The sequence below is a fragment of the Nilaparvata lugens genome, chromosome 3, assembly GCF_014356525.2.
Source record: "Nilaparvata lugens isolate BPH chromosome 3, ASM1435652v1, whole genome shotgun sequence".
NCBI classification, from domain to species: domain Eukaryota; kingdom Metazoa; phylum Arthropoda; class Insecta; order Hemiptera; family Delphacidae; genus Nilaparvata; species Nilaparvata lugens.
This window is the reverse complement of record NC_052506.1, coordinates 20,336,454-20,361,417: the sequence shown is the minus strand read 5'-3', so window position 1 is coordinate 20,361,417 and position 24,964 is coordinate 20,336,454. Positions and strand designations below refer to the sequence as shown.

General features: G+C 36.1%; 3 protein-coding genes across 3 annotated transcripts in view; 1 reads left to right on the top strand and 2 right to left on the bottom strand.

Annotated features, from left to right (window-relative positions):
- Positions 1-12,370, bottom strand: part of LOC111049072 (cardioacceleratory peptide receptor) — a 52,851-nt gene extending 40,481 nt beyond the window's left edge. The window contains exon 1 of the mRNA XM_022335078.2: positions 12,259-12,370. Coding sequence (XP_022190770.1) covers positions 12,259-12,333 — 75 coding nt within the window. The 5' untranslated portion in view covers positions 12,334-12,370. The remainder of the gene's footprint in view (positions 1-12,258) is intronic.
- Positions 12,371-13,244: 874 nt separating this feature from the next.
- LOC120350201 lies at positions 13,245-14,852 on the bottom strand. The gene is made up of 2 exons (XM_039422733.1): positions 14,451-14,852; positions 13,245-13,634 (listed from the first exon to the last, which is right to left on the bottom strand). Exons 1-2 carry the CDS (start codon positions 14,850-14,852, stop codon positions 13,245-13,247), a joined length of 792 nt encoding a protein of 263 aa, XP_039278667.1.
- Positions 14,853-19,023: 4,171 nt separating this feature from the next.
- On the top strand, positions 19,024-24,330 carry LOC120350200. Its single transcript, XM_039422732.1, has 3 exons — positions 19,024-19,113; positions 20,867-21,268; positions 24,199-24,330. The coding sequence occupies exons 1-3, from the start codon at positions 19,024-19,026 to the stop codon at positions 24,328-24,330; spliced, it is 624 nt and encodes a 207-aa protein (XP_039278666.1).
- The last annotated feature ends 634 nt before the right edge of the window (positions 24,331-24,964 follow it).

Genomic DNA, 24,964 nt, shown 5'->3' with positions numbered 1-24,964 from the left:
GACAGCGTAGCTCTTCGCCAGTGCGACCCGAGAGAAACACTCTTCCAGGCCGGAAGATCTGCAAGTACCCCTCCCCCTCACTTATCTTGCCTAATCTTCCTCGTTATGTTTCCACATTTTTCAGACGCTGCCTCGAAATTTCTTTTCCCGAAGAAAGCTGCTGGAACGATAACCATTTATTTATTCATTCATTAATTCGAAACCTCTTACACAATGGAATAGAGTTGGCAAGTTGTTTACATCTAATTATTTCTCTAGTTCTCTTCCCCCTATTTCAATGAGAATATGTCGGAAACACTCGGATATTAGATTGTAGGGGAACGTTGCATGAGCATTTATCTGTTTCAATTGAATTTAACTGTTTCTACCATTGATCCCTTGTTGGATGTATAACCCGGGTGCCAACATAGAAGTCACGATACAAACTGAGTCGTTGAAAATGAAAGAGGATTCTAAAAAGGTAGCTGTGAGTACCATTTTTGTCATGTACTTATGGTCATGGTCATGTAGTCAGGTAGTCATGAGGAATTTCAGGTGGGAATGGAACATGAGAGGTCTGCATTGTTAGTCAAGTATGAACCAATCATAATCCAACAATCTAACATATTGAGCGACACAATCAGATTGATTGAATTGATGGATTGGGAAATCTATGATCTTTGCAGGTTATCAATTTCCATCATACAACTATTCCCTAGAAATGTAGTGAGATACCATCAAGCACTCCCAGTATTGTGATATGATAGCAGAATGAAACAACTGAACCTTCTTCATAACAATTCGATTTCCTGTGCTCGATTACAATAGAATTATTTGCAACGCAGTGATTTTTGAGAGCTGCATCAATGGTATCCGATTTGTCGCATCAGAAGACAACGCTTGCCGGTTGGGCGAATCAGTATTCACGAGGTTTCGATTGTCTGAGCGGTGGAAGGGGGTAGTCCCCTTGATGTCGGTGGAAGTCCCTCTGATGGCGGATGAGGGGAGTGGGGCTGGCACCTCCGACTGGGTGTTTGTGAAATATCTGTGCAGCTTCCTGTTGGAACACGGGTCACGTATGCCTATGCTCGCCGTGTAGTGGCCGAGTGTTCCCCAAAAATGCCCTCCTAACCATCTTTCTCTCATCTCTTCTCTCTCTTTCTCTCTCTCTTTTCATCCTGTCTCTTTATCCATCCTTTCTCTTTTCAACCTCTCTCTTCTCATTCTCTCTCTGCACATCCACTCTCTTTTCATCCTCTTTTTTCCCATTTCCTCTCTTTTCATTCTCTCCCTTTATTATACTAATAGTCATCCTTCATTCATTATCATTATCATTTCCCAGTTTTCCATTATTATAAATGTTGTTCTCCGATTTTTTATGGTCCTCTTTTTGTCTAGTTTCACCACATTCCTTTTCTGTTCCCTCACCCTTTCCGTTCTCTTCCAACTTAGCTCCTTGTCTTTCACTCTGTCTTACTTCCTACTTTCGCTGCCTCTCATCTTTCTTTTCTTCCTTCTAACTAGCAATCATTGGTTCTCAAACTTTTCCTTTCTTCTACGCAACCTACCCACTTCCCACCACTTTCACTGTGTATTATTTATTCGTTTGTTCATCAACTCATAAATGAAGGACGAGTAAGTTCAACCCTCCTCACTCTTCAATTCCCCATCAACCCCGGTTTCCCTTTTTAAGAGGTTCATTCTAGTTTTCCTCATTCCTCACTTTTCCATAATCAATATTTCTATCATGCTTTTTCTCATTTGCTACCTGTTTTCCATATTCATTCATGCGCATCTTCCTCTATCTTCCACTGCAGAGAAAAGATAGCATAGGCCATCTATGAGCTTATCTTTTCTCTATTCTTTCTTGCACCCTGATGGTGTATAAGTGTATGGTGTATGCAATCAGTTCCTCTCTCACATCTTTTATACTATTCTATTTCAATGGTTGATGAAACCCATCCAATTTTAAACTCATTCTTCACATTTATTCCCATCATAAATGACCCCTAATCATCTATTTCAAACGTTATACATTTTCTCTAATGAAGTGAATGGTGCTTGTCATAGGCCTTGTCAGACAACATAGATTTTGGAAATATAAGTTTTAAGTATCGAAGTAAGAGTCGGAAATTTATGTCTCTCTCGCACATCCTCCCAAATTCACTCATTCTCAACGACACATCCTCTTTTGGTATTCTAATATCTCATACTATCCTACAATCACTCTCAACCGCATACTTTTTTCTCTTTAAATTATTATTTATCTCACTCACCATATTTCTCTTATTTTCCTTCCTACTCTTTTTCCCCTCCCACTCTCTTCTCTTTGACTCTCTTTACTTTTTTACTCTCTTTTCTTTTCCACTATTTCTTCTTTTTCACTATTTTTTCTCTCACCCTCTTTCTTTTCTCTGACTCTTTCTTCTCTTTCACTCTCTTATCTTTTCCACTCCTTCTTCTCTTTCACTATTTCTTCTCTCACACTATTTCTTCCACTCTTTCTTCTCTCACACTCTTCCTTCTCTATTCTTCTCCTTCTTCTCTCACAATCTTTCTTCTCTATTCCTCTCCTTCTTCTCTCACACTCTTTCTTCTCTTCCACTCATTCTTCTCTTTCCATCCTTCTTCTCATTCACTCTCTTTTCTTTCACACTTTTTCTTCTCTTTCACTCTTCTCACGCTCTTTCTTCTCTCCCACTCTCTCTTCTCTTCCACTTTTTTTTCTCTTATTCTCTTTCTTCTCTTTCCATCCTTCTTCTCATTCACTCTCTTTTCTTTTCCACTTCTTCTTCTCTTTCACTATTTCTTCTCTCACACTCTTCCACTCTTTCTTTTCTCATATTCTCTCCTCACTTTCACTCTTTTTCCTCTTCCTCGCTAGTTCCATCTCACTCGAAAACCCGGTATATGTACCGGTAACATGTGAGTTCACTTTAATTCGTGTTATCTACACCTAACGTACTTTACAGTATATAGATTATATACTACCGGCTACCACCACGAGTTTCGTAGCAAATGAACCGCACACAGCAGACAGCAGAGAGCACACTGACACACCGCCAGGCCTGGGCCAATGGGCGACCGCTTAGGCGGCACACCGGTGCTACTGCTACTTTCCGAATCCGGGCACATACCCAGGGCCGGCCGCCCTAACCTTCCCCACTCGACGCCGCAACGCAGTTAATGCTCTTCGAATTGAGTTAGACGAAAATTGCTCGAATAACTGGTAACACATGGACCGGAAAACTTTATGTGGCTCACCTACTACATACAATTCACGCCATCATTCGTCATATTCGCCCACTAGCCGAACGTGACTGATTTTGGAAATAGTCGAAACGGCTTATCGTAGGTAGGTACTTTTCAAGTGACATTTAACACATTTGCTTTCTAATGGAGTTTTCAAGTGAATTTCATATGAACCGTTCGTGTTTCCAATGTCGAAATAAAGGGAATATCGTGTTTTTCCGTAAATGAATGTAAGTGTGTAAAGCGGGTTTCATGTCATCCATTACATCGCAACATCTAGACAGGTATATTCAATTATGGATATTCTTATGTACATGTGTAATGTGGTTTTCATGTCATCTATTATATACATCAACATCCAAGACATGAATAACGGTTCCATCCAATGATGGAATAACGTTGTTTGTCTATAAATGGATAAACGTGCATTGAATATGAATTGATATGGATATGTGTAAAGCCTAAATGAATTAACAAGAGGTCAAATCTGTCAACAGAGTTCGATTCTTGTCAGGTAGTCTCTCAGTTAATTTGTTGATTTTATTACCATGAAGACTCTTATTTCACATGAAATAAGTATTTCTGGATTTTAAATTAGGCCTAATATATGCTTCATAACAGTATAAGCATGTTTCATGTCCATAGGAAACGACATACAGCGTGATTTGATAATTGAATGCAATTGAGTGTCTATTCTCATTAGTGTTGCAAACTTACTTTTCAATGTAGACGAGAGTAGATATATCTATTGAGAATGAAACACTAACACAATTCCCTGACTGAGCAATAACAAAATTATTTTCAGTATTGTTAGATAAAGTCCATTCAAATTGCAATAAACGTTCTATTCTTACTAGTCTATAATCCAGTTTCTAGGACACGTATTGAAAATATTGCACATACTTGTATTTTCCATTATCCGTTTCTAGGACACTTAATATTCTAATGAAATATCAATCCTATGAGTTTTATATACATTTAATGGTACATTAGATTCAATAAGTGTCCTAGAAACCAGGCCTTCAACAGACGATATAATTATGTCAAAGTAGTATCTCTTATAATTATATTTCAGATATATATTTCATTACATTGCTTAAATATGGAGAAAATAATTGAAAATTATTTCTTGTGACACATGAGTAAATAATAATAATAATAATAATAGGCAATTTTATTATGGAAAATACTCGTGATTTAACGTGATTTCGAAGATCGAAAGGCGCAAGCACATGCTATGTATGATATGTTGAGGAAGAGAAAAGCCAGGGAAAGTGATGTTCTTCTAGAAAGGTGGTTCTTCTATCGATCGAATATGAGTAATACAAGCCGACCAAAATTTGAGTGTAGAGTGAGTGAGCAAGTGTGTGTAGAGTGAGTGAAATATGGATGAAGAGAATGAGAAGAAGAGTGGGAGGGGAGTGAGAGGGGAAATGCGGTCCATGAAAGATGGCATTGGAGAGTACAGAGCAAGAAAGATGTAATATCAGGAGCCAGTGTCGATCGTCTCCTCACAGAGGCTCAGCAGGAATATCACAAGACAAAAGAGAGACAAAGGAGACCGGCATAATGGATTTTCCGCGTTTATTTTCGAAGGCGAAATTCGAGAGAAGAAAAAAGCCAGCCTGGCGTTCTGCCACTCGGACAATGTTGTGTACGATTCCTACTACATTCGCTTTTTTCTCAAGGAAAGACAGTGTTCGCAGAAATTGGGCAAGTCGAGAAGGTGATCGAAGGTTTTACTCTATTTGTCAGGAAATGACTCTTGCGGCTTGCATTCGGTTTGAACATTGGCCACATTGGTCACCTTCTGATCTCTCAAAAACTCAGCGTTAAGGATGCCCTAGCGTTAAGGATGAATTTAAGGATGCCCTAGTGTGGCAACACTCGAACGTATGCAATAGACTATTATTTATATAGACTAGACACATTATATAGATACAATTATAAGCAATCGACGAATTTTCTAGTTTATCAAATTAAGAAGAGCCACATTCCATAGAAAACTCAATGTCAACTAATTAATAGCAGTGAATAATAATCAACTTGGAACTCATTTTGTTATATATACTCTTATGTATTGGAAAGTATACAACATCATACTCCTCTTTATACTGTATACGTAATAATTTTCTCATCTTTAGTACTATTGATTTAGTTTCACAATAGTAGGAGAATGACTCTATGTTTCACTCTTTGTTTTCCACTTGTGTGGATTGATAAGATTTCACTTGAGAGTATCTTGAATGTTCAAATTATTTTCTATTGACCCGAGCATTATACAAAATAATTGGTTTAGCACTCCCCGAAAAGAATTTTGCTAGAATTCTAATGATTGGTTATTGCATTTCAAAGTGTAACTACAGGCGGTCTGCGATCTTGCTCATATTCATTTCTTGTTCATAAAATTTAGTGGAAGAGAATTTATAGCTTGTATATTCTGTATTATTTATGATAGATGTATTGCTGTTTATTCTCATATTTGCCAACTCAACAACATGAAGCGAAATACTTGATCATATAATAACTCAACTGAAACGGTGGAGCATTGTAAGACACCCTAATCGGTAGTCTCTTGGGCTGGTTGGCCCTATATCTGTTCAAAGCATTAACAGAACTGAAATTTGAAGCGTTCCTAGTTGAGACCTCAAGTGAATTTTTTTTATAATTTTGCAATTAATTTAGGTCAGTTTAGTACAGAATACAAAAATACTCTTAAATACACAATTCACTTCCTGAGAGCAAACCAACTCAAATTCAAATTTAAACTGAATTCAAAATTATTATAAAATGTCATCAAACAACATTCAGGAAAGTATGTTGTTGACCTGTGCTAGCTCTTCCTTTCACAATTATCCCAATGATTTGTATATTTTCATTCTCTAAGTAATGAAAACAGTAAATGAATTTTCAATGTCTACAATAATTATTATTATCTGCATAAACTGCAATACAAGAGTTGCATAGTATATCCAGCATTTACCTTCCCTACCAGACTCAGTAGTAGCTAACTCAATTTAATTCACCTTATTCAATGTATGATACATTCATTCAATTTTGTAAAATTTTAAAGATGGAAGCACGGCCGATGCTCGAAACAAGCAGTCCGCTTGAGGAACGCCCCTCGTCTCTACTATTCTATTGGTGGATGGCGATTTACACGTCACTCAACATCCACCAATGAGAAGCAAGCACGGTTTGGTGCTAAGCGAAAGTCAACTCTCACAACGCGTTCTCATTGGCTGATGTCATTACGTCAGTACATAGACTCCATTTTGTTTCATCTCCACCTTTCAAATGAATATTTTTAAAGTAATATAGGGGGACCGAGCTTCGCTCTGGAGTACAAAAGCATAGAAAATTTATCACAAGAGAATAAATTATAATATATTCATAGTTCATACAGACTTCAAATCAATATTTATAGACTAATATCGGGGGACCGAGCTTCGCTCTGGAGTACAAAAGCATGAACATTTATTACGAAATAAGAAATTAAAATATATTTATAGTTCACTAGCAGGGCACCCGTGCTTCGCTACGGGAACCATTTATGATAACAAAATTGTTATAATCGTTTTTGAGAGTAGGCCACAAATTGGCATAAATCTGGATAGAGTTCATTCACTTTGATTATTGACTACCATTATATGATTTCTTTCTGATCTTAGCTTGAAACCAAAAGCTTAGAGATGAAAATTTGGATGTAAACTATCATTCAACTTAATTCTATTTCTATCCAAATTGACAACTCTAGTATTTACTTGTGATCTGTCAATATCAATAGGTTTGTCTTGTGTCATGTAATGACATCATGAAGGGAAATGGGAATAGCTGATGGAATATTATGTTTTTTTTTCGATTTAGTTTTCAGCTGATTTTGAAACATGAAAATATCAGGCCCAGGTAGCACATAACCATGTTCAATTTCAATCAGGATTAAATTTCATGAGAATTGATCAGAGCAGGGCTTTTTTATAGATGGTTTCTCTCATTGGTTCTCGTGGTATTCAGTCCAGAATAGGAATTAACAGTGCAACTGGCTCTCAAGGCCATGGCTGCATACAAACATAGAGCAACAGAGGAACCAATTCAACAGAAGCTGAAGAAATTAGTCGCATTTCTATCACCTCACAATGAACATAACATTCAAGCACCATATTATGTTTGGAGAGATCGATTATAAATTTCTTTTGCTATCATCCTGTCACTTTCTGAACCTATCATACCAGATGTTCCAAGAATAGTGCAATGTTTTAAAATAAGGTCGCCAAATTTTGTAACTCAACTACAGCTATTATAATCTTTTTCATTTGCTCACACTCTCTTACGTTTTTAACAGACTATGGAAAACTTTCTTCTGATCAGCTGATACTTGAGGGACCAATAATCCTTTCTCAAGGAATTTCAGCGAATTTTCCCAGAGTTGACCCTGTTCCAAAAAAATGTTTTTTTTTTTGCAAACACACTATATTCCTGATTTAATCAAAACCATTAGAACCGTTTTCGAGATCCGTCCGACATACATACATACCCACAAATACACTTATTCAAACAGAAATTGCTTACTAAGTATAATTGACTTCAATGATTATGATTTCATTCAATGAGAGCTTATTTCACATAATAATAACAGCTGGCATCAAAAGCAAAAATGCCAAACATGATTGAAATTGAAATAGTAGCAATCATCAACATATTTATCTTCATCTGATCTGAAGTAACCAAATTATAATAAGATTCACATGAATGTGTCAGCATTGTTTGAATGGGGAGCATTGATGCTATTAATGAGGAATACTGACAGTCAACGAACTGTTATGCATATTCTCCATTATTTGTCACGAAAGCTACTCTCTATTTTCTTTGGTAAAACAAAGGTAACGAAAAGGTAACTTTCTGGATGGAGGTTGGTCTGCAGTTTTTTAAATTACAAAAAAACCGGAGGTCTTATCAAAAATCCTTACACATACGTTTCTGCGCCTTGTTTCAAAGAACTTTTATACCAAATTTCATCCAAATCGGACAATAACTGCGACTGTAACCGCGGTACAAACAGACAAAAGCCAATCGAGTCGAAACTAAGATCTCAGCTTCGCTTCAGTCAACCCTTTATTTTGTTTGAGAATAATTGATTCATGGGAAAAGCGTCTTACTTCTATGGAAGATATTAATTTCTACATTAAGAAAAGGAACAACAGCTATTTGGCCGTTTTGATAAAAAATAACCCCTTTCTTTCGCCCAAGTTAAATTTTGGCCGAATTTCCTCATTCTTTGCAAACAGATTCCGCAACGGACACTTCTGAAGTTTTAAAAATACCCTCCATATATCATACTGAATAATTATTCAGTAATGAATGAATAAGTAGTTATCGCGATCGGATTTACAAACAAAACTAAATTAGTCTTGATAGAATAGGATCAATTGATAAAAGCAACTCCCGTCATAAAAGTTTGTTTTATGAAAAATAAAAACTATCTATACTCCCAGGAATAGCTCCGATTAAAGCAGCAGTGCCCAATCAATTTGTTCTCGATAAATGCATTCTGATTAGCTCTTCAACTTGGTGCCAACCTAATGAAGTCATCTCAACTTAATGCCAACCTGTCAAAATTATTAATTTAGTTGCCAGTTAACAACTGTTTCGAAGAGTTACTCTCTCTAAATTATAGATCTATAATGAAGTACCGCATGCCTATGATAGGCCTATTCCATAACTCGAAAACAGGCTTAGGCTCAGTGGGAAGAGAGATTCTTGAATTTTAACCGTGATCAAGCCTCAATTAAACCGTGATTAACTGTGATTTCAACCGTTATTAAAAAACCGCCACGATAACCAATCAGAGAAGCCTTCCTTCGAAAAACCATTCTGTGATCTTGTGGCATTTAATAATTATTATTTAAATGTAAAAATATTTTATGCAACCGGACCTGAGTGTGTTTGCTAAAAATCAAAGTCGATTCGAGACCGCAATATGCTAGAATTGGAGAGACTGTCCTCTATAGGAGGAGCCACATTACTCCAAAGAAGTCACCTATAAGACTTATAATGTGATAAATATAGCCTATACCTTATAAATAACCTTTGTAATTTATAATGAGTTGCACCAACTTCAAATAGCCATATTCTCATTTCTAATCATCTTCAATTGAGCCATTTAATAATTAACATCATTCATTTCCACCCTGAATATTGACAAATCTTGAAATGATGTAAATTGTATTGTTTATAATTGAATCTATAGATGTTGCATTATCAATAACGTCTAAAAATTGTATTATTTATTGAACTCATGCATTATTTAAGGTGGCTGCAACGCATGGGCCTATTCCATCAATTCGGGATTCTCCTGTGTAGGCTACTGATATTTTTCATCGCGGGAATGAAGTCATTCCATGGAACTCTTCCGTTTCCCCAGGGTGTTATCGTTCAGTTGGAATCGGTGAGATGGGAAGTATTCTCCCCAAGGTAACGGATATATTTGACCAATCAGAACGCAGTGTGCATACTCGTCACTTTCTGCGATTTTTTTCCGATTTCTAACAAACTTATAATTCGATTCCAACAATCAAAACAAGAGATGAGTTTCACTCTTCAGATTAGAAGAACTCCATTAGCTCAATCAATGATCTGCTTCATAATATTGAACATTATGGTATTCTCCAAGAATCCCAAAAGTGAAAGGTCAAAGCTTTCAGCTCAATATAGGAGTTTTCCAGCATCTAAAATTTCTCTGAACTTTAGAAAACTTTTTAATGAAAAGGCTTCTGAAGCCTTCTAATGACGAAGGCTATTGGAAAGTAAACCCTCAATGTCACATAAAAGAGACTAAGATTTTTGGAAGCGATAGAATTTCACTTTCACTTACTGGCGTATCGATCAGAATGAAACTCGCGTCATTTTTGGAAGTAGCAACTTTGATTCACTTTTTTATATTTTCCAGATCTATATGGCTCTTCTACCTTGATATTTTAATGTGTGAATGAATTAATGTCTATACAGCACCACCATATAAATATATTCTAAGTATATATATTTAATTTCAGACAAGACTTCTATCTAAGTCACAGTAAGAAGACTTTTGCTACGCTAGATGCAAATGGAATATTATCACTGTGGTTTTGATGGAAACAAAAAGTTTTTCTACGAAATTTCTAAGTGTAAACAGTTTTATAACATCTAAAATGTCCAGTTTCACCAAACTCGGTTTAAACATTAGAACATGGTCAAATCGGTTACCATTGATATGAGAGCCCTGGAATTATTAATATGAGCTACAGCCATGAAAATCATAATTATGTTCAGTGCACTCTTTGTAAATCATAGGCGATTTTACCATGTTCTAATTTATTGACCAAGCTTGGTGGTGGAACTGGCCATAGTTCTAAATTGAATGAAACTTATCGGAGTAACCGACCACCTATTTAGTCAAATCTTCAATTATTGTACATCTTTCAATTTGCTATCATTCGATAACACGAAACAGAGAGAGGAGATATTCTCAAAGTCTTAAAAGTTGATGTTGATTCCAGAAATCCAAACTATAGATGAATCAATGAAATAAGTTCCACTAAAATGTTTGCTTTTAGAAATATTGGAAGAAATTTGAATTTATCATGAAACGGCCATCTTGTCCTAGAACTGAAATCATGTGTCTTATCCTTAAATTCATTCTACAATTCCAAATCTGAAATCATAATGAAATTCATTTAAAATGTAGTAAGATTCGATAGAGTATGATAATTATTACTGTATTTGCTTCTCTTTCTTTTAAGCCATGTAGTCATCTTATCTTATAGTAGTATGAATATGAACTATATCAGGGATTTATTGTTTCAATGCTGTAAATAGAATTCACAAATTCGAATCAATAAGAATTATCTCAAATTTAGTTCTGAGACATATCATTATTCTCGATTCAATTGGATTCACTAGTGTTTAAAGGGATGGTTAAATAAATTCTTATCAATACAACTTTTCTTACAATATTAATAACTCAAAAACTAGCATGAACCTTTTAGCATGTGCTGGTTGAAAGTTTCCTTAGGTTATACTCCTCTAGAATCATTCCAATGAATAATTTTTGCATTCCACATGTAAATATCTCTCATAATCATCATAATAAATCAATCATCATTCTAATCAATCTCTTCATATGCTTTCTATTCACCATGCTTATATTTATAGGTACCTTATGTGAATTGCTTCACAGCATACACTGTATGAATGTAGTATCATAATTATTAGGATTTAGCTTGTCATGAACTGGCAAAAATCGCAGACTCCAATCAATCGTTCAACTTGTGTAATGATTCAATCACACAAAAGAAGCTATTCATAAATTTTCCATTAAGAGTGGAAAATTTTGGCTATATTTTATAGCATCAACAATAATCAATCTAAATTACCATTGATTCTTTATTGATTGATAACCAGTGATTTTACCAGATTCCAATCAATAGCTAAACTTGTGAAATAATTTTATCAAACAAAAGAAAATCATCAAAAGTTACATTTCCAGTAAAACATATTTCGCTAAATATTTCTGTTTGTCATCCAAAATAGTCAATCTAAATAGATTAAAGGCATATTATCAAATAAATCAAAGCCTTTCAAAAGTGATTTTGATTCAAACATTTTGACCAATATTATATCATAGTAGTGAAATTTGAACTTGGGTGTGTACCTGAATGCTCTGTTATTTGCAGACGATGTGTGTGTAGTACAGGAAAACGAAAATGACCTCCAAAAATCAGTTCATATCCTGCATGAAATTTGTAAAGAATATAATTTCAAGATATCAAAGGAGAAAACCAAAATCATGGTAGGAAAGATTGTGATAGACAACAAGGTATTGGAGCAGGTGTCTCAGTTCACATATCTGGGTTGTGAAATTAGTTATAAAGATGAACTTCAAAAGTTTTTGTGAGAAATTACAATTTTTGAAATTAAGTTGATTTACAGAAAAAGTAGTTCTTGTAGTGTAGGAAAAGTTTTGGGTGTTTTTTGTCAATCAAAGTTTACCTCATAGAAGTAGAAAGAATTGATGTCGGTATCGTTGCCAGGCACGCAGCTCCAGGAAGTGCAGTTCCTCCCCATCTTTCGGGCTTGCCGGCCGCCAAAGCTCTGACTCTGACACGAGTTCCGCGCCACAATCAACCCCTCACCCCCTCACCCCTCAAAACTTCATCCCCTAACCGAAATTTCCCACAACCGTCCAACAATTCCCCTCTGCCGACACTTGCAAAACGGGCCAGCTTACTTGCTACCAAAACTCCACTTCTAGATTGAATTGTTGCTGGGGCTTAGTAGCTACCAATTGTTGTCAAGTTCAAGTGAATTTTGAGTTGGTTGCTTATTTCCTTGTTCCTTCCCTTTTTATTTTGTAGAGTTCTATGAGTTTAGAACGCATTACAGTGGAACTTCGATATAGTATATCTCAAGGGACCACTCAAAAAATGAAAAATTACGAGGTCTGTACTTAATCGGTGTTGGACTAAGAACAGATTAAGAAATAAATCTAAATGAATCAAGTAGCTCTCAAAAATGATTTATTAACAATCTCAAAAAAAATCATTTGTGAGAATAATGTAAAGTATCAGCCATGCCACTTTACACTCGCTCAAATTCTTGACAACTGACTAATGCTCCATCCCTCAATCAAATACAATACTGACATGAGACATGACTGATGAAACTTGAATAGCGTACTGTTTGAGATTAGGAAAATCTGCACAAAATAATAGAAATTTATAAGTAGATAAATATTGGGAGATTGGACGGGCTTTTTTGCGCAATTTAGATATTGGATACATATAACAAGTAAATTATAAATATGATACATAGAATTATAGATATTGGATACATATAACAAGTAAATTATAAATATGATACATAGAATTATAGATATTGGATACATATAACAAGTAAATTATAAATATGATACATGTTTTGCATATATATGTTAATGCTAGATGGGCCCAAGATTATTAACAATTTTTATTAACAATCTATATGTCGGACCACCTAGGATTAACATGTTTGACTAAAAGGCAAGATTTTGTGCAGTTCTTTTTGAACTTCTCAACATTGTTTGAGGATACAATTTCGGAAAACCGTTCCGGAAGATAAACCTCAGTCGACCTCATTCCGGGAGTGTGTAGTTTTAAGATGATGCGACGTCCATGTTGGTTGGACGCCTCCCGGACGTCCATGATGGGGTATGGTAACCCCTCCTCCAATTCCCGGAGAGGTGTCCAGGGCTTTTCACATCTAGAATTTATGATCCGAATGAAGTCGTCTGTCTCCCTGTCCAATTCATCCTCCTCCTCCCCCTCCTCCGTCTCCCGTAACAGAGACATTATTGAGCTGTCTTGCGACTCCTGTAGCTGCACTCGTTTCTGTTGAAAAATATTTCATTAGACTCTTATTTGTTTCAGGTTTAAAATCATACAAGAGAGAGAGAGAGAGATCTTGCTCAACAGATTCACTACTCAAAACTGTGAGTAATAACTCGGAAATTCTCTGACTTAACTCTCAATTATCGAAAAAAAATTTTCAGTTCATTACAATCAACATATGATTGGATTTTTCATATAAGTAATAAGTAATTTGTCATCAAAGTTATTGCAGAATAATATGATTGGATTTATAATAACAATATTATTCGAATTTCACGTTTCATTACTCATGCAAATTTTAACAATTTTGTTTCACACAAACAGTTTATGCATATGATTGGATTTTTCATATAAGTAATAAGTAATTTGTCATCAAAGTTATTGCAGAAAACATACAGTTTATGCATATGATTGGATTTTTCATAATTCAAATATCAATATATATATATTATTCGAATTTCACTTCATTACATGCAATTTTTAACAATTTTGTTTCACACACACACAAAAACATATGATTGATTTTCATATATATATGTAATCAGTATGTAATAACTCGGAAATTCTCATAACTCACAATTATCATGCAACATACTTAGTAAATGTGTATATCAACCATCGTGTGAAAATTTATCTGTGTTCGGATTGTTTTGAAATAGCATAATACGTACAAGCTCAGTCTTGAGACTTTGCTCACAGTAATTTCATATTTATTCAAATAAACATAGAGACTTGTAGTAATGTGCACAAAAGATTTTATCGAAATGGACGAAATCTTTTGTGCACATTACAATAATAATATTTTTGTATGCTAACCTTCGATTGAGTGAGGACGTTGGAGGGCTCCTCATCGTCGTCGACAAACAACCTCCGCTTAACTGACTGCTTGGGGGCGGCGGCGGCGGCAGGCACTGATGTTAGCGTCGCTCGGCGCGGCGCCCAAGTAGCTTGCGGGAGAGGGCTGCTGTCTGGGATGATGATGGAGGAATCCTCCTCATCCTCCTCACGTACAAAGATCCCTTGTTTCTTCAAGGGATCTGAGGAGGAGGAGGAGGTGGCAGCAGCAGAGGTGGAGGCAACAGCCGAGGTAGCAGCCGTGCTGCGGCGCTTCTGCTGCTGTTGCTTCTGCTGCTCCCAGAAGTTCATCTTCCTCTCCGGAGGCGGGCTGTCTGGTAATAAGAATGTTGTGGAGGATGAGGAAGCACTTGATGAGTCCATCTCCGCGTTACGAATGACAATTTTTAGAAACAATAGTTAATACTCAAGCGTATAGCTCTAACGTGAATGATGATTTTCCTCTGAGAAAAGTGATTATATAGCAAGTCGTTCTCTGTCTGTTGCAGGCTTGTACGAGTGAGATAGAAACACATAGGAGGCGTATCACAATTGGCGAACACTGCCAATACTCCCCAGAGGTTTAGCACGAGGTCAACGCTAACATTTGATTGTAAGTAAAAATTTTTGTTACATTCTCATATTTTTGTGAAATAACACTAAATTGATTTTTATAATATATATTGGTTACAGTTATTAAATATTTCATGTTTTTTTTTCACAGCATTTTCTCACCTCACAACTCGGGGTTTCCTCGGTCTTATAAGCAGTTGTGCTCTCGTGAGGGAAACTTACCTGCATCGAGAAAATCATAGGTGAGGAGCTACCTGAGTTGAGACGATACCTGAACCGAGTAGAGGAGCTAACTGAGCTGAGAGAAGCATATCCGATTATTTCATTTTGTCATCATCATCAACACATGTAAGTTCATTTTTACTTAAATTTTTCTCCTCCGAGGACAATATTGTTCTCCATGTTAGATCCTTCAACATGGAAGTAAGAGGACCTCATTTTTCAAACATGAATCTTATCTTGTCAGTGTTTTCTATCATCAATGAGATAATGCATTTTAATATTTAACCAACCAGTAGCAAAGTTGATGCATTTCATTTATTTACAATATTGCACACATACACTTATATGTTTTGATCTTTCTTTGTCAATCCTGTTCTAAGCCTGTCTCATCTGCAGAATCTCGTAAAAAATTCCAGATAAGTTGATTTAATTGTTCTTCTGTTAAATGAGCATTGTTTTCTATTATAACCTTCTTAATTCTATTGATAGACTCTTTAAGATGTGCACACACACATCTCCATGAATCGGGGATATCGCCATTCCCCCAGAATTTATCATATGATGTACCATATAAATCACAAACAAGAATATGATCGTATCCATCACTGAAGCAAGAACCTAATTTTTCATAGTCTCTCACAAATGTTAGATATTGTAGATTTGTCCATCCTTTTTCTGCTAATCGCTGCAATATATCTAGGTGCGTGTCCAAGAGTTCACTTAATTTATATTGATATCTCATTTTTTCTAAAGGAACAGAATGGTATTCACTTAATGATTAAAATGTCTATCTATAATGAATTGAACGCACAAATCTGAAGACTTTAACTCAGACTCCACTGATGCCACACCAAACACATTATCCATCTCAGTACAGTAGCTTGATGTTGTATCAGCAAAGACAAGATCACTACTACAGATTACCTTGCTCTAGCTTATTATATTATTATTATTATTATGAAAAGCACACTCTAGCGATAATTTATTGTACTTTATAGTACTCTACTTATATATATTTGGTTACAGTTATTAAATATTTCATTGTTTTCACAGCATTTTCTCACCTCTCAACTCGGTCTCATAAACAGTTTGAGCTCTTGTCGAGACAACACAGCTGAGATGAATCAATCTGAAAGGAGTCAAAGGCGGTATCTACACCTGAGAGGAATCAATCTGAAAGGAGTCAAAGGCGGTATCTACACCTGAGAGGAATCAATCATACCATAGGCCGCTATCTACACCTGTACCATAGCCCGCTATCTACACCTGTACCATAGGTCGCTATCTACACCTCTACACTCGAGGAGATTCACGCAGCATCAAGCAGTACATGTAAGTACATTTTTACTTCGATTTTATCCTCTGAGGAGGAAAATTGTGCTCCGAGGACAGTTTTTCTCCTCGGAGCACAGTTTTTCTCCTCCGAGGACAGTTTTTGTCCTCGGAGGATAAAAAGCCTTCTACAATATACTGCATGCATGCGATTTTACTTCATCTTTATGATATGGTATATCCGGAACATCCAAGCCCCGCTCTTCTTTCTCACACTCTTCATATAAACAAAACGGTAAATGTATTACTTTTTCAAATGGATTTCGATAATATATTTGCAATAGACACATTGCAGATAGAATGGATTTTTATGTAAGAAATAACCATTTCTCGCAAAATACTCTGCTTTATTGGATAATGATTTACAAAAGTCACAATGTAGATGATGATGCTTTTCAAAATACTCTCCTTGAACGGATGAATTCTACACAATTAAAAGTTGAATATCTTTCTTCATATTCTCGTAGAATATTATTATCGTAATTCTCCTCTTCAATTGTTATATTTCCTTTCCTTCTACAGTTCGGGCTGTACCTTGCATGTTCTATTGCTGGTATGTCACTTTCTTCCCATTTTCCCAAATAAATTGAACAAAATACACATCGCACAATGTCTGGTGCAGATGAGAATATAAATCCCTCTTTCGCCATGTTTTCCGCAGACAAATGCGGAGAAGATTTCAACCATCTTTTATCAAAAGATAATAATCTCAATCTTTCATGCAACATTATCTGTCCTTGTGATAACATCGTGAATGCTAATTCACAACTGATTGTGAATTGTACTCCTTTACACACACACTATTGCCTATGCCATCCTGATCAGTATTCTTTTGTTTTTTCAGTATCATGCCGAGGGAACGCAGACTTCGTGGCATCAATTCAAGCACAGTCCGCCATCGCATCACCCTCGATGACGAGCTTGGGGAATTGACATGAGAATGTGCTTGAGAGGTCGAAAACTCGAGTTTTCGAGATAATTAGGGAGCATGCGGCACGGTATGATGGAAATGTAAAGTGGTTCATAGTTTTTAAACGTTTTATTGTATAATTAGTGGTATTGGATGACAAGGTTGATGAGTCTGTTTCATCTCTAATAAATCTACATAGTTACTCCAAATAGCGCTAACGTGCTGAGAACTATGAAGATTTTAATGAGCATTTTTTCTGGCTGTGAAAAAAATCCTCTCATCTTTCGAAAATTTCGTAAGACATGGGAGTGGATGGGTGCTAAAGAAAATTGAATCACTGGATGTGAACGTGATTAAATTAATCCTATATACACATCCAGTTTCATTCAAACACCCCAGTTTTTGAAAAACAAAAATTGTATTATAAATGTCAAAAATCTCTCTGACGAAAAATGCTTTTTATGGTCAGTGCTCGCGTATTTCCATCAGAAGCCAAGGAACTCGGACTTGACTGTAAGTATTTGAGCAAGTTTGCTCACACACTTAATATGCAAGGTGTAAATTTCCGGTGACGACACGCGATATTAAGAAATTTGAAATACTCAATCCGGACATTGCAATTCACGTCATCGCGTATGACAACAAAAAGTTTTTCCCTACCGTACAAGCATTTTCCGCACTCGTAAACACCAAATTAATCTTTTAATGTTGAAAGGCGATGCAGAAAAACTCATTTCTGTTTAGTAAATACCGCGAACGGGGAAAAAACGGGCTATCTCGTCTTCTCTCCCACCTTTCAAAATCCACGGTCAAGTAGATGTTTGTAATTTCTGTTTTCACCGGTTCACATCAGACAAAACTCGAAATGTAGACGGTAAAGCAAATTTGTTGAAACATGTGGAACTTTGTTCCAAGTTTGAATCTCAGCGCGTTTCATATCCTAAACGCGGAGAGACAATTAAATTCAAGAAACTAGGCGCAACGTTGAAGAAAAAGTCACCATTTACGCGGATTTAGAAACATACGTTTGAATATTAATGATGATGATGATGATGATTCCGATTCTGATGAAGTTACTCGTAGTTACACAAAGAAAACGGTGCGTCATATTCCTGCGGCTATTGTTTCTTGTTATAAGATGTTAACGGGGAAATCGCCTACGGACCTGTACTCCATAGATCGAGTAGTTTAGACGAAAAATCTCATGGAGAAATTTCTTCAGGAAATTACAGATCTCGGCGACATTTTGTATGAGGATATGAAACGAGAAATTCGATGCTTGTGATTTTTTGCTTCATCTGTATGATGAGCTTCTTCTTCTTCTTCTTTTTTCTTACACTCATCATACAGATGAAGCGAAAAAATCACAAGCATGCAGTATAATGTAGAAGGTCAATTTTGTCCTCGGAGGAGAAAAATTGTTCTCGGAGGAGAACAATATTGTCCTCGGAGGAGAAAAATTTAAGTAAAAATGAACTTACATGTGTTGATGATGATGACGAAATGAAATAATCGGATATGCTTCTCTCAGCTCAGTTAGCTCCTCGACTCGGTTCGCAGGTACGTCTCAACTCAGGTAGCTCCTCGCCTATGATTTTCTCGATGCAGGTAAGTTTCCCTCACGAGAGCACAACTGCTTATGAGACCAAGGAAACCCCGAGTTGTGAGGTGAGAAAATGCTGTGAAAACAATGAAATATTCAATTACTGTAACCAAATATATAAGTAGAGTGCTATAAAGTATAATAAATTATCGCTAGAGTGTGCTTTTCATAATAATAATAATAATAAGCTAGAGCAAGGTAATCTGTTAGTAGTGATCTTGTCTTTGCTGATACAACATCAAGCTACTGTACTGAGATGCCTAATGTGTTTGGTGCGGCATCAGTGGAGTCTGAGTTAAAGTCTTCAGATTTGTGCGTTCAATTCATTATAGATAGACATTTGAATCAATTAAGTGAATACCATTCTGTTCCTTTAGAAAAAATGAGATATCAATATAAATTAAGTGAACTCTTGAACACGCACCTAGATATATTGCAGCGATTAGCAGAAAAAGGATGGACAAATCTACAATATTAACTTTTGTGAGAGATTATGAAAATTAGGAGTTTGGCATAGTGATAACTATAATCTATTCTTGTTTGTGATTATATGGTACATCATATGATAATTCTGGGGGAATGGCGATATCCCAGGCTCATGGAAATGTGAGTGTGCAATCCTAAACAGTCTATCAATAGAATTAAGAAGGTTATAATAGAAAACAATGCTCATTTAACAGAAGAACAATTAAATCAACCTCTGGAATTTTTTACGAGATTCTGCAGATGAGACAGGCTTAGAACAGGATTGACAAAGAAAGATCAAAACATATAAGTGTATGTGTGCAATATTGTAAATAAATGAAATGCATCAACTTTGCTACTGGTTGGTTAAATATTAAAATGCGTTATCTCATTGATGATAGAAAACACTGAAAAGATAAGATTCATGTTTGAAAAATGAGGTCCTCTTACTTCCATGTTGAAGGATCTAACATTGATTTGAATTATAAAATTAGAATCAGCTAGATGTTTTATTCCAGTAGGAATAAGGAAAGAGTTACTTTCTGTATTTGATTTGTGCATAGATATGGTTTGATGTATGTATAATAATTTAAAAATAAAGAAAATTATTGTGACAATGACTGTTGACATTTACCTCTCACCCCTTCTCCTGATTCCTCTCTCATTTTTTCTTTCCTGCTAAACAAGTGGAGGAGAGAGGAGGAGAACAAAGGACAATTTTTGTCCTCGGAGAAGAGGAAAATTTAAGTAAAAATGAACTTACATGTGTTGATTTGACGAAATGAAATAATCGGATATGCTTCTCTCAGCTCCTCGACTCGGTTCAGCTCAGGTAGCTCCTCGTTCCAGCTTAGCTCCTCGGCTATGCTTTCTCGATGCAGGTAAGTTTCCCTCACGAGAGCACAACTGCTTATGAGACCGAGGAAACCCCGAGTTGTGAGGTGAGAAAATGCTGTGAAAAAAAACAATGAAATATTTAATAACTGTAACCAAATATATATTATAAAAATCAATTTAGTGTATTCACAAAAATATGAGAATGTAACAAAAATTTTTACTTACAATCAAATGTTAGCGTTGACCTCGTGCTAAACCTCTGGGGAGTATTGGCAGTGTTTGCCAATTGTGATACGCCTCCTATGTGTTTCTATCTCACTCGTACAAGCCTGCAACAGACAGAGAAACGACTTGCTATATAATCACTTTTCTCAGAGGAAAATCATCATTCACGTTAGAGCTATACGCTTGAGTATTAACTATTGTTTCTAAAAAATTGTCATTCGTAACGCGGAGATGGACTCATCAAGTGCTTCCTCATCCTCCACAACATTCTTATTACCAGACAGCCCGCCTCCGGAGAGGAAGATGAACTTCTGGGAGCAGCAGAAGCAACAGCAGCAGAAGCGCCGCAGCACGGCTGCTACCTCGGCTGTTGCCTCCACCTCTGCTGCTGCCACCTCCTCCTCCTCCTCAGATCCCTTGAAGAAACAAGGGATCTTTGTACGTGAGGAGGATGAGGAGGATTCCTCCATCATCATCCCAGACAGCAGCCCTCTCCTGCAAGCTACTTGGGCGCCGCGCCGAGCGACGCTAACATCAGTGCCTGCCACCGCCGCCGCCCCCAAGCAGTCGGTTAAGCGGAGGTTGTTTGTCGACGACGATGAGGAGCCCTCCAACGTCCTCACTCAATCGAAGGTTAGCATACAAAAATATTATTATTGTAATGTGCACAAAAGATCTCGTCCATTTCGATAAAATCTTTTGTGCACATACTACAAGTCTCTATGTTTATTGGAATAATATGAAATTACTGTGAGCAAAGTCTCAAGACTGAGCTTGTACGTATTATGCTATTTCAAAACAATCCGAACACAGATAAATTTTCACACGATGGTTGTATATACACATTTACTACGTATTGCATGATAATTGTGAGTTATGAGAATTTCCGAGTTATTACATACTGATTACATATATATGAAAAATCAAATCATATGTTTTTTGTGTGTGAAACAAAATTGTTAAAAATGTGCATGTAATGAAGTGAAATTCGAATAATATATATATTGATATTTGAATTATGAAAAATCCATCATATGCATAAACTGTATGTTTTCTGCAATAACTTTGATGACAAATTACTTATTACTTATATGAAAATCCATCAATGCATAAACTGTTTGTGTGAAATAAAATTGTAAAAATTGCATGAGTAATGAAACGTGAAATTCGAATAATATTGTATTATAAATCCAATCATATTATTCTGCAATAACTTTGATGACAAATTACTTATTACTTATATGAAAAATCCAATCATATGTTGATTGTAATGAACTGAAAAAATTTTTCGATAATTGAGAGTTTGTCAGAGAATTTCCGAGTTATTACTCACAGTTTTGAGTAGTGAATCTGTTGAGCAAGATCTCTCTCTCTCTCTCTTGTATGATTTTAAACCTGAAACAAATAAGAGTCTATGAAATATTTTTCAACAGAAACGAGTGCAGCTACAGGAGTCGCAAGACAGCTCAATGTCTCTGTTACGGGAGACGGAGGAGGGGGAGGAGGAGGATGAATTGGACAGGGAGACAGACGACTTCATTCGGATCATAAATTCTAGATGTGAAAAGCCCTGGACGCCTCTTCGGGAATTGGAGGAGGGTTACCATACCCCATCGTGGACGTCCGGGAGGCGTCCAACAACATGGACGTCGCATCATCTTAAAACTACACACTCCCGAATGAGGTCGACTGAGGTTTATCTTCCGGAACGGTTTTCCGAAATTGTATCCTCACAAATGTTGAGAAGTTCAAAAGAACTGCACAAAATCTTGCCTTTTAGTCAAACATGTTAATCCTAGGTGGTCCGACATAAAGATTGTTAATAAAAATTGTTAATAATCTTGGGCCCATCTAGCATTAACATATATATGCAAAACATGTATCATATTTATAATTTACTTGTTATATGTATCCAATATCTATAATTCTATGTATCATATTTTAATTTACTTGTTATATGTATCCAATATCTATAATTCTATGTATCATATTTAATATTTACTTGTTATATGTATCCAATATCTATAATATCAATAACATTAAAAAAATAGTTTGTTATTCTATAAAAATTTTTCTCAATTCTCACCTATCAGTTCACACACACTAGTATACGTGTTGAGCACTCAAATCACTCACTCTCCACACTATGCAAGTTGCATTGAGTGATAAGAAATTAAAATGTGTTTTTATAGCTTGATGTATGCACAGGATTCCAAGGCGATGATGTTGATCTAGCGTTAACAAAAACAGAAAATGTACACTTTCCAATTTTATCTGAGATTTTCGAATTACTCGAAATACTATAACTGGCCATCTACATTATTGTAGTGCAAATGATTTCTCACTATTGTACAAATACCGATGAACTTTGGAAATGCTTGTATGACATTGCAGATAAAAATGTAAAAGATCAACTTAGATCATTGACCTCTCTCTGTTAAAATATGTCAGACATCAATAGAGCTTGAGTATGTTCCCTCCAAGTGATATAGGTCTGAGGATATCTATAGCCATTTTTGGAATGCTTGTTCATACTAAATTTACTATAGATATTCTCGGAGAACACACTTACCAAAAAAAAAGTAACGCCCGCAGGTTTGTACAGCACATAGAAAATTTCAATATAAATATTATTGATTGAACATTTTTCTTAACTGTCGGGCGGAAAGCAAACCAATTATTTGCAATTTTACAGTATAAGTTATTAGATGGATTCACTTTAATCTGACAGTATAAGTTATAGATGGATTCACTTTAATCTGACAGTAGAAAGGGACATTATTTTTTCCTCAGGGAAATTATTTTTCCCTCACAAGGAAATTATTTTTCCCTCAGGGAAATTTTTTTCCTTCACTGAGAGAGAGAGAAAGATCACTCTCTCTCTCTTCATCCCCCTCGTCCTCACTGGGAGAGGGGAGATAAGATAAGGAGAGGGAGAGGGAGAGGGAGGGAGAGGGAGAGGGAGAGGGAGAAGGAGAGGGAGAGGGAGAGGAGAGGGAGAGGGGGAGGGAGAGGGGGAGGGGGAATTTGCGCAAACTCAGGGGTGTGGGGGAGGGGGAGGGGGGGAAATTGCGCAAAAAAAGGCATATTATCAAATAAATCAAAGCCTTTCAAAAGTGATTTTGATTCAAACATTTTGACCAATATTATATCATAGTAGTGAAATTTGAACTTGGGTGTGTACCTGAATGCTCTGTTATTTGCAGACGATGTGTGTGTAGTACAGGAAAACGAAAATGACCTCCAAAAATCAGTTCATATCCTGCATGAAATTTGTAAAGAATATAATTTCAAGATATCAAAGGAGAAAACCAAAATCATGGTAGGAAAGATTGTGATAGACAACAAGGTATTGGAGCAGGTGTCTCAGTTCACATATCTGGGTTGTGAAATTAGTTATAAAGATGAACTTCAAAAGTTTTTGTGAGAAATTACAATTTTTGAAATTAAGTTGATTTACAGAAAAAGTAGTTCTTGTAGTGTAGGAAAAGTTTTGGGTGTTTTTTGTCAATCAAAGTTTACCTCATAGAAGTAGAAAGAATTGATGTCGGTATCGTTGCCAGGCACGCAGCTCCAGGAAGTGCAGTTCCTCCCCATCTTTCGGGCTTGCCGGCCGCCAAAGCTCTGACTCTGACACGAGTTCCGCGCCACAATCAACCCCTCACCCCCTCACCCCTCAAAACTTCATCCCCTAACCGAAATTTCCCACAACCGTCCAACAATTCCCCTCTGCCGACACTTGCAAAACGGGCCAGCTTACTTGCTACCAAAACTCCACTTCTAGATTGAATTGTTGCTGGGGCTTAGTAGCTACCAATTGTTGTCAAGTTCAAGTGAATTTTGAGTTGGTTGCTTATTTCCTTGTTCCTTCCCTTTTTATTTTGTAGAGTTCTATGAGTTTAGAACGCATTACAGTGGAACTTCGATATAGTATATCTCAAGGGACCACTCAAAAAATGAAAAATTACGAGGTCTGTACTTAATCGGTGTTGGACTAAGAACAGATTAAGAAATAAATCTAAATGAATCAAGTAGCTCTCAAAAATGATTTATTAACAATCTCAAAAAAAATCATTTGTGAGAATAATGTAAAGTATCAGCCATGCCACTTTACACTCGCTCAAATTCTTGACAACTGACTAATGCTCCATCCCTCAATCAAATACAATACTGACATGATACATGACTGATGAAACTTGAATAGCATACTGTTTGAGATTAGGAAAATCTGCACAAAACAATAGAAATTTATATAAATCAATAAATATTTTTATTCTAATAATCAGAAATTTTTTTATTTACATTCTGTATAGTACATTACATTTTCAA